The sequence below is a fragment of the Monopterus albus genome, unplaced genomic scaffold (assembly GCF_001952655.1).
Source record: "Monopterus albus unplaced genomic scaffold, M_albus_1.0 scaffold102.1, whole genome shotgun sequence".
Lineage (NCBI taxonomy): Eukaryota > Metazoa > Chordata > Actinopteri > Synbranchiformes > Synbranchidae > Monopterus > Monopterus albus.
The window spans coordinates 182,095-197,127 of NW_018127982.1; the positions used below are offsets into that span (position 1 = coordinate 182,095).

General features: G+C 39.9%; 1 protein-coding gene across 1 annotated transcript; it reads left to right on the top strand.

Moving 5' to 3' along the window:
• Positions 1 to 970: 970 nt before the first annotated feature.
• LOC109965653 (ras-GEF domain-containing family member 1B-B-like) lies at positions 971 to 14,997 on the top strand. The gene is given in 15 exon segments (XM_020609846.1): positions 971 to 1,224; positions 7,693 to 8,220; positions 8,377 to 8,395; positions 8,398 to 8,492; positions 8,941 to 9,078; positions 9,167 to 9,382; positions 9,939 to 10,013; positions 11,709 to 11,801; positions 12,089 to 12,191; positions 12,508 to 12,587; positions 12,688 to 12,783; positions 12,881 to 12,976; positions 13,374 to 13,497; positions 13,673 to 13,745; positions 13,862 to 14,997. Coding segments are annotated over 14 exon segments (1,764 nt in total). The 5' UTR covers positions 971 to 1,224; positions 7,693 to 7,698; the 3' UTR covers positions 13,896 to 14,997.
• The last annotated feature ends 36 nt before the right edge of the window (positions 14,998 to 15,033 follow it).

Sequence of the window (15,033 nt, forward strand, 5' to 3'; positions counted from 1 at the left end):
AGAATAACCACCAAACTCTGTAGTTTGCTTCAACTCCATGGACAATTGAAGCAACTTTCAGCTCATTGTCTTAGTTCTCAGCTTAACAAACTGTGCTCTCACCAATACCATTTTATGATTTGGCTGACAAGTTGGTGATTGGCTGGCTTGGGCGATCTTGTATCTCAAATGTTAAATATTCTTCTCAGTAGTTGATGGAAGTAAAGAGTTTAAAAAGGTGTATTATACTTCATGAGGTCATCAGAAATATGACTCTAAATGAATGCAGGCTTATTATGACTGCTACATATTCAGAACAAAACTAGTTTTCAGCAAAAGTGGCCAGATAAATAAATAAATGAATGCAGCTTTAAGCCAGCAAAATGTTTAACATTAACTATCAGGCATTAGTCATATTGGGGCAAACTGCAGGGATATAGGGCACAAATGAATGGAGCAACATAAGGCAGTTAAAAATAAAAAAAGTAAAAAAACTAATTGACCCATAATGATTTTATGCAATCCACTATGTAAAAGTAAAAGGCCTGATAAACAATAAAGTGCTATTCTTGCATTGTTTTTTTAATCACTGTTTTTCTCACAACTTTCTTTCTAAATAGTTAAAGTGCTTAATGACATCCTTTAAAACGCAGAACCTAGAACAGAACAGGTTATAAACAATGTACTTTTGCAAAGTTTGGATTTATAATTCACTGAAACCAAGTTCCAGCCATACAGCCTTCACACAGCCACATTCCGGGAGGAAACCTTACACCTTCCATATTTCAGCTCTCCAACAAAAACAGTCGCTCCTTCTGGCTGCGTTTGCAAAGAAAGAGCTCGATGGACGGCGAGTCAGCCAATCAGAACCTTCAAAGATTTCGATATTCTATTCTTCCACTACGATTGGCCAGTACATTGCACAAAACCCCGCCTCCGTGCAGCGATTGGCCGATTTTCCCGGCTCTTTGGAAGTCATTTGAATACGCCTCGCTTTGAGGCTCCTCAGCTCTGGTGGTTCAAATTGACTCAAATATCACCGCAGTGAAGACACACAATGGACCAGAACATACCACGGACTCACTGTTGAAAGACTTAATGTGTATGCTACACACTGTGCAGCTTTTCCCGGTGTGAGGACAGAGAGATACTACACATAGTTCGGACAGACTCATTTCTTTTCTTTTCCAACTTTCTGCCAGTGACACAGATTGTTATCGGACATCGATCTGCATCACTTGAGAGGTAAATTGTTCGGGGTGTGGATGGGGTCATTTATACAAACAATACATTTTATTACTGTTGAAATTAAAATGTTTAGCAAACTGTTTTATTGTAAGATGTTGTGTAACTCATGGAGAGGTTTAATAGAGCCATAATTATAATAATACATTTTACAGTGTTAAATTCATGTTTATTCACAAAATGTTTGGAGGATTTATTTTAGTGAATATAGGTATTTACTGATGCATTAGGTTGTTCAGTAAATTGCCCAGATTATTTATAATTAAGGTTTAGGCCTATAGTGTTATTTTATAACTATAACAAACTTGATTTCTTTACTTTATTATCAGAAAATCAATAATAGTAATAATAATAAGCTTTTGTTCAGTCTTATGATAATTTGACAAATAGATACAAACATTACCTTCCCCAGTGTCTTTTTTCCCTCATAGCAACCTTCCCTGTTGTTATTGTTTACCGCCCATATGAGGTTATAATTAGATTGGCTATCATATATAAGCAAAGATTACTCACCAGCACCTGGGACTGGACTGTGGTAGCACAGCATGGCTTTTTCACAGTCAGCTTTTACTTTTACTGTTATGACTCAGTTAGAAGGCCATAATGTAGACCAGGCATTTGTGTTGGTGTGTGTGTGTGTCAGTGTGAGAGAGTAAGAATAACAGATTGTGTCTGTGAAAAGAAAAAAAGAATGAAAGTGTGTGTACTTCTGTCCAAACGGACTTTTAAAAGCTTGTTTCATCTCTTACAGTCCTTTAACTTACTTTGTCAGACCAGGTGCCTAAATTAACCCCAAAGTAAATGGTCAAACCTATGCAATAAGTCTGAGAAGGACAGCCCACATTTGGACCTTCAGCTGGTCTAAAAACAACCAGGTTGTGTTGTTTCATGTGTTAAATTTACCTACTTCAACTTTAATCTTAATTTGAAATCTTTCCATTGCGGTTTGAGGCTTAGGTGGTAAAGTGTACTCCTTTCTGACTAGAGGTTAATACTGTACTAGTCTACAGATCATACAGAGGACATGTGTGTGTATGTATGTGTGCTTGTGTGCCTCTATACAAAACCCATGAGCGTGTGTAGAGCCCACACACAAGGAAGTGCCTGCTTGAATGCAGTGTGTGTGGGAAACAAGATGAAAAAGCACCAGCAGTGGGTGAATTGTATTCCACATATCTCTGTGGTAAATCTGACAGTAGAGTCTGTTTATGTCTGGCTCTGGCTGTCTGTCTGTCAGATTTAGGTGCAGGTGCAGGTTTTTACACTGGTCAGTGGGTCTGGTGTTGGCAGTCTAATCTGACCAATGTGCCTACTCAAGCGTGAGTGGAGTGGTTTGTTTAAGCTCTGTGATGCTTCCTCCTACTTGGCTTGACTCATTTGGTTAGGTGACGCTTTAAAGGAGAAAGTGGGTCATTTTCTACATTAATAGTAGTTTCAACAATCCCCATACAGACATTAAAAGCAGCAATGAATTGTAAGTCTCCAACCCGGATTGGCTTATTCGCCGGATTGGCTGTAAATGTTTACAGCATCTGAAGTTAGCAAGAGTGAACTGTGCATGTGCGAAATCTCCGTGCCAGCTCTGTGCTTTGTTTACGGTCCACTAACTTTCACGGAGACTTCATCTAACAATCATGCAGGCCTATTGAGAAATGATTTCTACAGTATATAAATATAGAAAATGACTTGCCTTTTCTTTGAAGTCTGGAAGTCAGATTTGTTGGCTTGGTTCTGTGGGACCACAAAACTAAAAGAATGTCATGTCATGAGAGTATCATAGCAAGAAAAAAAGTGCTATCTCAGATTTCAGACTGCTTCAACCAGAGGGAATGTTTGACAAAGCTATACAGCATTTAATCTACATGCATTTGAAAATGACCAAAGAAAGGTCAAAACAAACATAACCTGGCTTAAACATCGCTGCATGCCCAAACTGAGTCTCTGTAATCTGATAGGTACTTCTCTGGTTTTCATGGAAAAAACTGATTTAGGGATTTTCCTGCCTAGAACAAATTCTGTGCCCAATTTAGGGACTGCACCAAAATTATTTGGGGGAGGAGGGCTCTGAAAATGGGGTGGCTTGTGTACTTTGTCTTATTAATAAAAGGAAAGTGTCTTACTTTTCCTCACAGAGCAAGAGAGGGTCTCTATTGTTTCGTTCCTCATGAGAATCAAAAGAGATATCTGTGTGTGTGCCACGGATGCTTTTTTACCACATGAATCTGGGCTTTATTTTTCTAATCCAAATCAGCAGTCTGTTCCCAATTCACTTACTCAGTGGCTGTAATAACTACACATGTAGTTATATTTATTCAGAATAAGCGAGTGGCTGTATTTGTGCTATGTTTGTTCATTTGTCACCTTTGGTTTGTTTATATTGTTTGGAGATATTGCCGTTTTTTCACGAGGAGTGTCCAACAAGTCATGGGAATCCAACAAAAATATTAATAATGCAGGGAAGGGCCTTGCTTTTAAAAATAATGAATTATAAGCTTCAGCCCTCCTGCCCACCCCAATAATTTATGTACAGTCCCTTATCAGAACCATTGCTGCAATAATAAAACAATTTTCATGAGTATTACATAAAATCTGTCAGTGCCAATTGTAGTTTCAAGAGCAGAATCAGTACAAGGTGGTGCCAGGTGATAAACAGCCTAATGCAGCGGAGTTTCTCTAAACTCCAACAAACTGAAACTTACCAACAAGGAGAAGACAAGACAGGCTCAGGATTAATTAGTCAGTTCTGATAAATAAATAAAAAAAACTTCAGTAGGCCATATTTAAGATATTCCATTACAAAATTCAGAGAAGAATGTCCCTGCACCATGAGATGAGATGAGGCATCAAAGATTTTTTTTATTTTTTTTTTATAGTTTCCTGCAGTCAATTATAGTTACTTTCCCCAAGGAAGTAGCAAATCAAAGTTTGAGAAGTCGTCCAAACAACAATGAATGAGCCCTCTTTCCAGAGAAACCTGGATTCACTTAGTTTATTTTTTCTTTCCCTTTTTATTACAGACCGGCCAAGTCGATAAAAATAAGCAGCCTGTGTGATAGTACTTTTTAGGGGTTAACGCGTCTAAAAACTGTGCAGCTTTGACAAAACCACAAGTAAATGGTATGATCTCAGTCTGGACTTTGACCTCATTTAAAGTCATAAGGCTTTTTCAGTCTGACCTCCCTTGCTCTTTATAGTACATGTTATAAGTCAAAGTACATAGGATACAAGGAAAAACAAAGATATCATTGCATTTTATTAGCCTTTTACTATTCTGAAATGTTTTTAAAGGTCCTGTTATCAGGTACAGCCTGACAGAGTGCTTCTCTTGGTAAGTTTTTTCTCACGCCATGTGTCCACATTATGTTAATCTACATGCCAAACATAGTATTTTTCAAGGGGATTAGTATCCTTATTGTGAGGATATAGGAACCACAAATTGTCCTCTGCTTTCAGATACAATGGGCAGTATGGACAGAATATCCCAATCACAGCAAGTTAGTAACACCTTCATGGAGGACATAGATGCTCGCTGGGTTCAACTGGCTTTGAATAAGGACAATTTAGGCCTAAGTTAGCTGTCAACTCTTTGCATGCCACTTTGCATGGCTGCAGTGTTTTCTGGACTTTAACCTCATTTCTAGTTATAAGGCTGACTGTGAGGGCTTTCTTACAGAAACATGCTTTTCCTGCCACTGTGCACGTTAAAGTAAAGTACAGTTGAGACACCCTAAAATCTATTTTGCACTAAATTGAAGGTGTTCTCCTTGAGGTTCTTGAGCCACGTGCAGTAATATCTGCTTATGTCAATATGTGAGTTTCGATCACCTTTACCAAAGTCACTAAGACAGATAGATACCTGTGCGTTTATTGCACTTCAAAATAAAAGGGCAGATTTATGACGCATGACTTCATAGTACAGTAATGATGTCTGTGAAGTTGTAATATGTTCACACCTTAGAGAAGAATGAAGAAGTCTACTGTACTGGTTTGACTGATGTGAAAATGATCCTAGCCTCGGTTCATGCAGAGGGTTGGTGTCATGAGGCCCGACAGTGGAGAGCAGAGTGTGTGAAAGCTGCGGTGTGTGTGTCTGATCTGATGTGATCTGCTCTGATCTCTTCCTGGGGTTCTTTGTGTGGTTGGTAATGCCATGACAGGAGAGATAATACCGCTATTGTTGAAGACCTCCCCCTTGTCCTCCCCCCTCCTGTTATAACAGGCCTTCAAGTAGCTTGGTACCTTTAAAAATCACATTATGCGGTTTAGAAAAAAAGTAGTCTGCCTAAGGTTGAAACGACTGAGTTGTTTTCAGCTCTTGCTACTTGTGCTTCTGTAAATCTGCTGGGATCCAAGAAGGAAGTTACTCCAATTGTAAAACAAATGGGTGAACACCACCACAATCAAATGTATTCTTGTCAGAGTAAAAACCTATGTCTCAAGAAGCATTTGGATATTCACTGAACACTAAAAAGCTAAACGTGTTCAAATACGTACAGAAGGAGATTGGATAACCACCAAACTGTGTTGTCTCTTTGAAGCAGTGTGGAGATTATTATCCTTATTAGAAGATGATCCTTGCCTTTTGTCTGTAGTACCACATAAAAAAAAACAAACAGATTACCTTAAAGGGAAAATGCAGTATAAAGCGTGTAGTGTTTGTTTAGGATTTTCAAAAGTTCAATGCAAGAGAAAACCCTACACACATGAAACTTTATCCTTGTGGTTTTGAAACTATACATTTTTCCCTTTTCCAGTATCTTTATGGTCACGTCAGACCCCTCCATAAAGCTATCATCTTTAAGGTTTACAAACAAGAGAATGAAATTATGCTCCCAATGTCATGATTAAGTCGTCCACAGACAGTCCAACCTATGATTTAGAAAGAGTAGAATTTCAGTGCAGCAGCTTAGAAACCACAACTATTCAAAAGGATCAGCTTTTCAGGAAGTCAGTCTGGACAAAACAAGATTGGCTTCATATTTTCAGCTGTGTTTTCCTCTTGCATAAGGTCATCCTTAAATGCAAACAGAACCTTGGAGAAAGAACAAAGACATTCAAAACTGGAGTAAATATTATTCAGCCGTCTTATCTCATGTTGACCACCAGGGCCGCGCTTTTCTAGATTATGTTTTGTAACTTTAGGAAGGTAAAGCCACTGTAATCTTTTAACTGAGTTAGAGGGAGAACAGCAGGCTGAGATCACAGGGTTCAGAGGATGGGCTGGTACTGGACTGGCTTACTCTGGCTTGACGCCAGGCTCTGTGGTGTACAAGAGTGTATGTGTGTCACTCAAGACATCATTTGTTTATGCACGACATGTGTGTGTGTGTGTGTTTGGATTATACCAGCATGGGGCTAGGCGCCATCGTGGACAAGGGTGTGTGTGTGTGTGTGTGTAAGATGTTGGCTAAGGCAGACACTCCTCTGTTGGTGCTGTAATGGACAAACAAAAGTCTGCTGGAGGCCTGCAGGGTTTTATTTTCTGGCACAGTGTACATACGTGCATGTGTATACATTGCTTTGCAGGGTTTGTGTGTGAACGCGCATGGCTCGATTTACACCGTCATGTGGTTTCTAGACAGACAACAGTAGTAAGATAAAGATGGCTCCAGAGTTAAAGCACGCCTTGGTGGTGATCTGGGATCAGCTTACCAACCTGAAATCCAATTATCTTCACCATTAAGATTAAAAAATGATCCCAGTCTTTAGATGATTATCCATCTGTTGGCCTCTTTTTTTCCCTCATGCAGTGTTGATGCTGCCAAGTTAGCTTCTATTATGTGACAAAACATGCAATAAAGCAGTGGAAAACAGACAATGGAGGGGAGAAGCCTATTTGTAAAACTGTTTACTGACAAGTAACTTTATAGGGAAAGTGAAAGTCACCAGGAGACAGAGTATCTTTCAACAGTTCTAAGCCAATACAGTAAACAGAGGAGGGGTAACATTATGTGATTATGTGTCATTATTTTCACAGACACCTCTAAGTCTCTGCTTTGCGTGATTGAGTTGCTCAAACTGATATTTTCACAACATGTGACTTAAGCTTACACATCAACCACATTCCTAAGGAGTAAGGAGATGGAGTGTTAGTGGTTCTCAACATGTGGGTCAGGACCGACAAGAGGGGTTGGCGACATGAATTTAAAGGGTCAGAAAGGATGAAAAACGTATTCTGTTACAGAAATCATAATTATAACAAAATTCTCTAATAGTAGCTTTATCACTTTGGTTTTCTAACAATTATTCAGAGAGAAGGTAAAATCACTTGTGTGTTATTGTCAAGGGGTCACAAGTAGAAGTTGCTTCACTATCAGGGAACACAAGTCAAAAATGTTTTTGGCAGTGTTGCAGTTCAATGGGCAAGACGTTGTTTCATTGCACATTGCTTTTTATATGATTGTATGGAACAGTGTGATGTGATTTTATTCATTCTGCCCACCCATAACCTTTGTGTCTCTTCTACAGCTCATCATGCCTCCCACAACCCCGTATGCTGGAAAGTTCAGCTCTTGTGCTTCATACAGCAACAACAACAACCATCCTCAGCCTCATAGTCCTTATCGCAGCTGCAGCACCCCAAAACCAGTGAAGGACAGCGTCTACAACTGTGCCTACTCAGCAGCAGAAAACCCCTATGACATCCCACAGCCTCGCAGTACGTACCGTAGTTCCTCTGTCTCTTCTGCGACCATGAAGGAGCATCATTACAGCAGCAGCTGCGCAGGTTCAGAGAATCCTTACTCCTCACCTCAGCTTCAGAGCCCTCACCAGCACAGCACTTCCTGTCCAGGCCGTGCATACCGTCACACCAGCAGCAGCAGTGGCAGCCAGCAGTCCTATTGTACCAGCAGCACTGCAGCGAAAGCTCGACTTTATGGACACGGCATCACCGCAAGCTATGGCGAGATGTGTTACCATGATAACAGTTTGGTTTCAGCTTCCCTGGAGGCACTGATCCAGCACCTGGTCCCCACAGTGGACTACTACCCAGATGTAAGTAATGGTAAAATATAACTACATGTTTTAGGAAATACATGATCTTTTATTAGCTGTCGTAAATAGATTAGTTCAGTTTGAGGAAAGATTTCAGATGTCCTGTCTGTGCCCGCTGTTCCTGTCCTCTGAACTGTTTTGTCCTGTTTTCATTAGAGGTCATACGTGTTCACCTTGTTTCCCCCCTCTTCCTGCCCCCATACGAGCTAATGACGAGGGTTTGTCACCTGTGTGTGGAGCAGCAGCGGTCTGGAGACGCCCTGCTGGATAAGGTTGGAGGATCGCATGCGTACACTCACACACACACACACACACACATATGCATGTATAATTATATCTCTGTGTTTCACTCTCTCACTCCTTTGCAGCCTCACACCCACTATACTGTTGTCACCCTCGCCCACAGAAACACACACATAAGCGTCTACAATGTTTTTTGGGAAGAAATCTTTATCGGTTATTACATAAGCAAGCAAAGTCCCAATGGAAGGGATTCAAATGACCACAGGGGCAATAAGAATGACAGGAGGACATTTCATTTGAACAATAAAGTTTTTAAAAAATGAACAACTTAGCAGCGTTTTGTCTCATAAAGATGGACATCATTGATGAGGTCAAGAGGTTTAGCTGTTGTCCTAAGACAGACTATATCTATATATGTTATTAAGTAATATGATGCGTATTTCATAGATGTTTAACATGTCATATAATGTTTTTCAGATCCGTTTCCGTGAGGTGGCACCTAAACTGGTGCAGCTGCTGACTGAGTGGACGGAGACATTTCCATACGACTTTAGAGACGAGAGGATGATGCGCTGCCTCAAGGACATGACACACCATGTGGCCCGAGGGGATGAGGTCAGTGTCATACAGTATCTACTGTGTTTACATTATAAAACTATTCAAATAAAGAACACAGTTGCAAATGCGTGTGTCATGCCTCTAGTATTCTTGGCGTGCCATGCAGCAGATGACCCAGCGGCTGATCAAACGCCTGTCAGCCCTAGGCCAGTACGAGGAAGCTGTGGCTGCGCTTAACGCCGTGGCGATGGAGCGGCCCGCTTCTCTGAGAAGCAAACAGGCCTCAGGTCAGAGAAGCGACGTACTGAGCATGTGCGATGACCCTTTTGTCCTCGCTCAGCAGCTCACACACATAGAACTGGTAAGAGCCCGGTCTTAAGTGGAGCAATGGTTCATAAGTTCATTTATTGTGTGACATGAGGATGTGTAGCTGTGTCTGTGATTTATTGTTTTTGCGGTGTATAGATAATATTTAAGAGGATGTAAAAGTTCATGTTCATATATGTTAAATTGATGTGTCCTTTTGTGTTGAATTGATTTTTTGTTTTTTGATGGTTATTTCTTATTTATACATATAGTTTATTCTTATTTTATATAAAGATAAATAGCTTTCAGTCATGTTTTTAAGACTCAGGTCTAAATTTTAAGTAGCTGTTTTTTGTGTATGTCTGACCATTTTGTTTTTGTAACTACCCTTTATTAAAGTCATAAATCTCCTTATGCACAACGATCTCCCTTTCTTCTAGATCACTCAACGGTTTGGACACACTTTCCCAATAAATTCAGTGAGAAACTGTGTCCAAACGTCTGATTGTTAGTGTGCCTCTTTTTGCTTCTTTGAGCTCTTCCTCCTCTTATACTGTATATTACTGTTTTAATTGTTTTAATTGTTTTCTCTTCCTGCGCTCTGCCTTCAGGACAGACTGAGTTTTATTGGCCCTGAGGAGTTCATCCAGACATTTGCCATGAAGGATCCTCTGGAGAACCATAAGGTACAATTGAGTTTGAGCGCATGGACACATGTATTTGCTCACTCAGCTTGTTTTTGGACAGCACGCTGTAGCTCACAATATTTCAGTTTTACACTATCCCAGTCAATGTCCTGTGAGACATTAAACATAAACTTGACTTTTCAACCAGAAACTTGTAGCTCGCATTTTAGTTTCCCATTTGTTTGCTTGTGTTTTCCTTCTAGCATTGTATCAAATGATTAAATCTGTGTGATTTCACAAAATTATCCAAATTACACTGAATGAACAGATACTGTAGATTCAACAGCTCTGACTTGTTGCATAGTTTTTGTATTAAGATGACATAAGACTTAAGTCACATGACCTGTTTGTGCTCATGGAAATCAAAGGAATGATACAGTAAAGCCACCAATTGTCATCATTTTTAGATCATTCTTTATTGTTTTTATGAAGTATCTTTATTTTGAGCTTGTTTTGAGCATAATTTGTGGTCTGCCTCACTTAATTTGCTTTAGAAACCACATAAAATATCCTTCAGGCAGATAAAATGTTCAGTTTTTTTAAAGGTAGCTTTGAAAATGTATCAAACACAATATGAAAGAGCCATTCTGAATGTGTCTAAGTGTATCTGAAAGGCTCGTTCCCTCCTAAGTGGTCCTGTTAGTCAGCTAAGGGGTCACTTTCAATCAGCGCTGCAGGAGAATAAGCTTTCAGTCTGTGATTGTGACTGTGCAGCATCTCGGCCCTCGCCACTGCTGCACCAGTTATATAAGACCCACTTTGTATAAAAGAGGGACTGAGTCAGTGTAAGGGCTCCTGAAGTGTAGAGGGGAAGTTTGGAGTGGACTGGGCTGCTGTCGTTGTGTAAGCATTTAATAGAGCCATGAATCTCGGGGATTACATCAAATCAAGTCTATTTATACTGAGGTTTTATAATGCTATTTTTTTTATATATATATATAAAAGTTCCTCTGGTAAACAGGTCCACCACAGAGCATTGACAGAAAACCAGAAGTCCCAACAGCAAATATAAATGAGATGAAAATAGCACATCACAGACTCCAGTGTGCAGGTCCAGAGGTTGTGTAGGTGTGATGGCTGTCAGGATCCATTTGCAGAGGAAATTACAGAGTAACAGCAATCTGATGCCCTATTGTATTTTTTAAGATCATCATTTTTGATATTTTTACCATTTTTTGACAGTTGCTAGAAAAAGCACGGACAGGAAACATGGGGAGGGAGTGGGGGTATATGACATGTGACAGGTCCCTGACTGGAAATGAATTGTGGATGTTTTTCATAATGTGGCACCTACCAGGTGCCCACTTCCATTTCTTTTTATGCTTTTATTTAATAGATAAAATATGATGCAAATTTTCAGAGAGCTAATTAGAATTTAGCTATCAAAGATGGCATCTTATGAAGAATGTGCCCAAAATGCCAAAACAGTAGTCCTAATAAAACAAAACCTTTGGTGAGTGAAACTGGAACCGTGACATGGGAAGTGTAGACACCTGGATTAGTTAAATATGATCATATCTGACTCAAAAACACATGTAGGCGTGCTGATATACCCAAATGTTGATATTGTACCTTATGTTCTCACTTCTAACAAACAGGACCAGAACAAGTTAAATCTTGTTAAAAGACCGAGACTCTCAGAAATGCCATATACCAATACTGATGAAAACGCCGTCCTTCCTGTCTGTGTTGTAGGGTTTCTTCCGGAAGCGTAAAACCAGTAACCTGGAGGCCTACATCAGCTGGTTCAACAGACTGAGTTACCTGGTGGCCACTGAGATCTGTATGGTATGTTGTACTTCGAGGAGTTGAGAAATCTTTTAACTCTGCCCCTGTTTTACATGTTATTCATCTGTAGGTGTCAGTATCATCTATTCTTTATTCTGAAACACATGGGTCCAGTTGACCATCTAGAGCTGGTCACGCATCTGACATGTGACGACTCTTAGTGCATAAACAGTGTCTCTAGTACCAGGATGGACCTGTACTTGAATTTACACTGAAACTAAAATCTGCCTGTACATTATACTACATGACAGCTTTGATTCATTTCTTGTGTTGTTCTCTCCTTACAGCCAATGAAGAAGAAACAAAGAGCACGGATCATAGAGTTTTTCATCAATGTGGCCCAGGAGTGTTTCAACATTGGCAACTTCAACTCCCTCATGGCCATCATCAGTGAGTATATAACAGAAAACACAACACATAATGTGAAAGGGCATTGCTATTTATGAAATGATCACAAGCCCCTGTGTCACAGCTTGTTGTTGAAGTAGAAAACACTACAGTTAAATTGTAGTTCCCACCATTTCTTTGTCAAATGGTCAGTAATCAAATTCAGTCATGTCAGTAAATACAGTGCCAGCTGGAGCACTAATCAGTTTAAGGAAGTATATAACTGAGTTAGTGGAGGCTTGAAGCAGTCCAGCCTGCTCAGTTTCTCAGATCTGACTCTGTAAATGCACTGTATACTCAAACTATCCCTGTCTCACAGCTGGGATGAACATGAATCCTGTTGCTAGACTGAAGAAAACCTGGAGTAAAGTCAACACTGACAAGTTTGAAATCCTGGAGGTGAGAAAATCTGCATACGTCAGTGATTGACTGATGCTTAAACTTTGTGCATGCATATATGTGTTTGATCAATGTCTCCTCTGTCTAATTTCTCATTCAGCACCAGATGGACCCATCCAGTAACTTCAGTAACTACCGCACTGCGCTCCGTGGTGCTACCCAGAGGTCTGAGACTGCACACAGCAGCCAGGAGAAGGTGAGAGAGACCAGAGAAGAAGCTTCTGGAAAAACAAAAGCCTAATGTCTCATATGTAAAATGTGAGAGTAAACAAGCTGTGATCTCTTTCTTCCAGATTGTGATTCCTTTCTTCAGTCTTCTCATTAAAGACATCTACTTTCTGAATGAAGGCTGTGCCAGCAGGCTGCCCAATGGGCACATTAACTTTGAGGTCAGTCCACAGATGATACATTCAGTGTTTGAATTAAACAGTCTGGGCTGTACTTTTGACAAACGGTTGTTTTCATTATTACCAGACACGTCAGTGTTATCGACACATTATAATCTCAATGAGAATTCACTATGAAATTAGGTTACTGCCACACAGTAATAGTTCAGGCTTAGAGAAGAGACTTGCAGTCTTTCATACATAATATAATAGCACCCCCTTGTGGTTACAAAGAGTAATACACACTCCCTGTCAACGCTTTGTTTTTATTCATGCCTTATGATGGTTTTAGTGCTACACCGGCATCTGTAAGAACCAAGCAGGTGCCTGTTATGTTGTTTGTTTGTTTGTTTGTTTTTTTACTGGCATCAGTATTGGCTAATGTGTTGTGCCTCAACAGAAACTGTGGGAGTTGGCAAAGCAAGTGAGTGAGTTCCTGGTTTGGCGTCAGGTGGTTTGTCCATTCGACAGAGACCGCCGAATTCTCCAGTACCTCGTAACCACCCCTGTCTTCAGTGAAGACGGTCAGTATACGTTCATGTCTTTCAAACCTTTGACTGCATATACAAGTAACTGTATCCATCTCCTCATATACAGTATAAATCCTACAACTTTGAGGTTGTGTGACATATTCTGGCAGTTTGTTAACCAATGAGAAAATAAATGAAACTCAGGCTTTGTGTTGTTTGATTGCTGCAGAGCTGCATCTGGCCTCATATGAAAGTGAAGGGCCCGAGAACAACATAGAGAAAGACAGTCGTCGTTCTCTTAGGTAGATGCACTACACACACACACACACACACACACACACACACACACACCTCAACTATAACATATAAATATATCAGTTAGCACAGTAACCCTGATTATCTGTGTTTTATCTTCCAGATCCTCCCTTCTGCATCGAGAGAATCGGTCTTAAGAGAAAGGCTGTCTCCTCTGCTCTACAGACTCTAAATTAGATGTTTTAAAGCTACAGATTCCTCCACACTATCTTATGGACATATTTTATCAATCCAATAGCCATGGACTGGGACAAACACTGATATACAGAGCAACAAATGCAACTGGGCCCAAACTCTCACACATAAACATATCACTGCTTTTTGGGCTTTGAGATCACTAGGAGCACACATAACTGGTAAATCAAACACTATAACAATCTGTGATGAAATTCATCTAGTGCCAAAGAATGACATCTGTAGTTATTACTGTAGCCCTCTGTTCTACAAATCATCATGGACTGAAGTCATTTTGGGACCTAATGGCCCACCAGGACAGCTCAGATTAATGACTGCATCATCAGCTGTACTTCTTCTTCAGCATCTCCTCTAAGGCACTTACAAGCCGCCAGACGACTCCAAAATTAGCCAAAAGTGTATGGATTTTATTTTTATCTCCAGTGGCCCTTCATCATGGTTGTAGTGTAAAAGGACTCAAACTGTGGACTCATGAATGGTTGTCTGATTCATAATTTTGGATGTGACTGGCTATACTGCAGTATTAGCACTGCTTCTCTGTGGATATTTTGGTTCAATCAAAAACCACAAAAGAAGAGTTGGTTAACACTGATTTGTATTATAAATAATGGGCTAACAGCTCCTTTTAGAAGTAGGATTGCTACTTGTCATCTTGTTGAGTGATTCATTTGAACTCCAATATTCAGAACAGAACATTTGCTCCTATTTTGCACATAGCAGCAATTTCTATCTGTTTCATAGTCATTCAAGCCTTTTGTCTAATTTGAAGGCTGCACATCAGCCACATATGTGTTTCCAAACACATTTTAGAGACAGTTTTTGTCAGCAATGTGTTATTTGGTTCTAGGCATTTTGCGATGTGTGCACTTTTGACTGCATATTGGTGATGCAAAATTGTGCAAGTGGCAGCAACATTATGCTAATAGTGCAAGTTAAATCAAAATGCACTTCTGTGGTTTCTTGTGTATTGTATTATAGGATTTGACGAGTCCAACCTTAAGGCATCTTTCTATACAGTATTAAGTTTAATTTTGTATCAGAAAATATTAAAAAAAATAATAATAATAATTGTTCATGTAC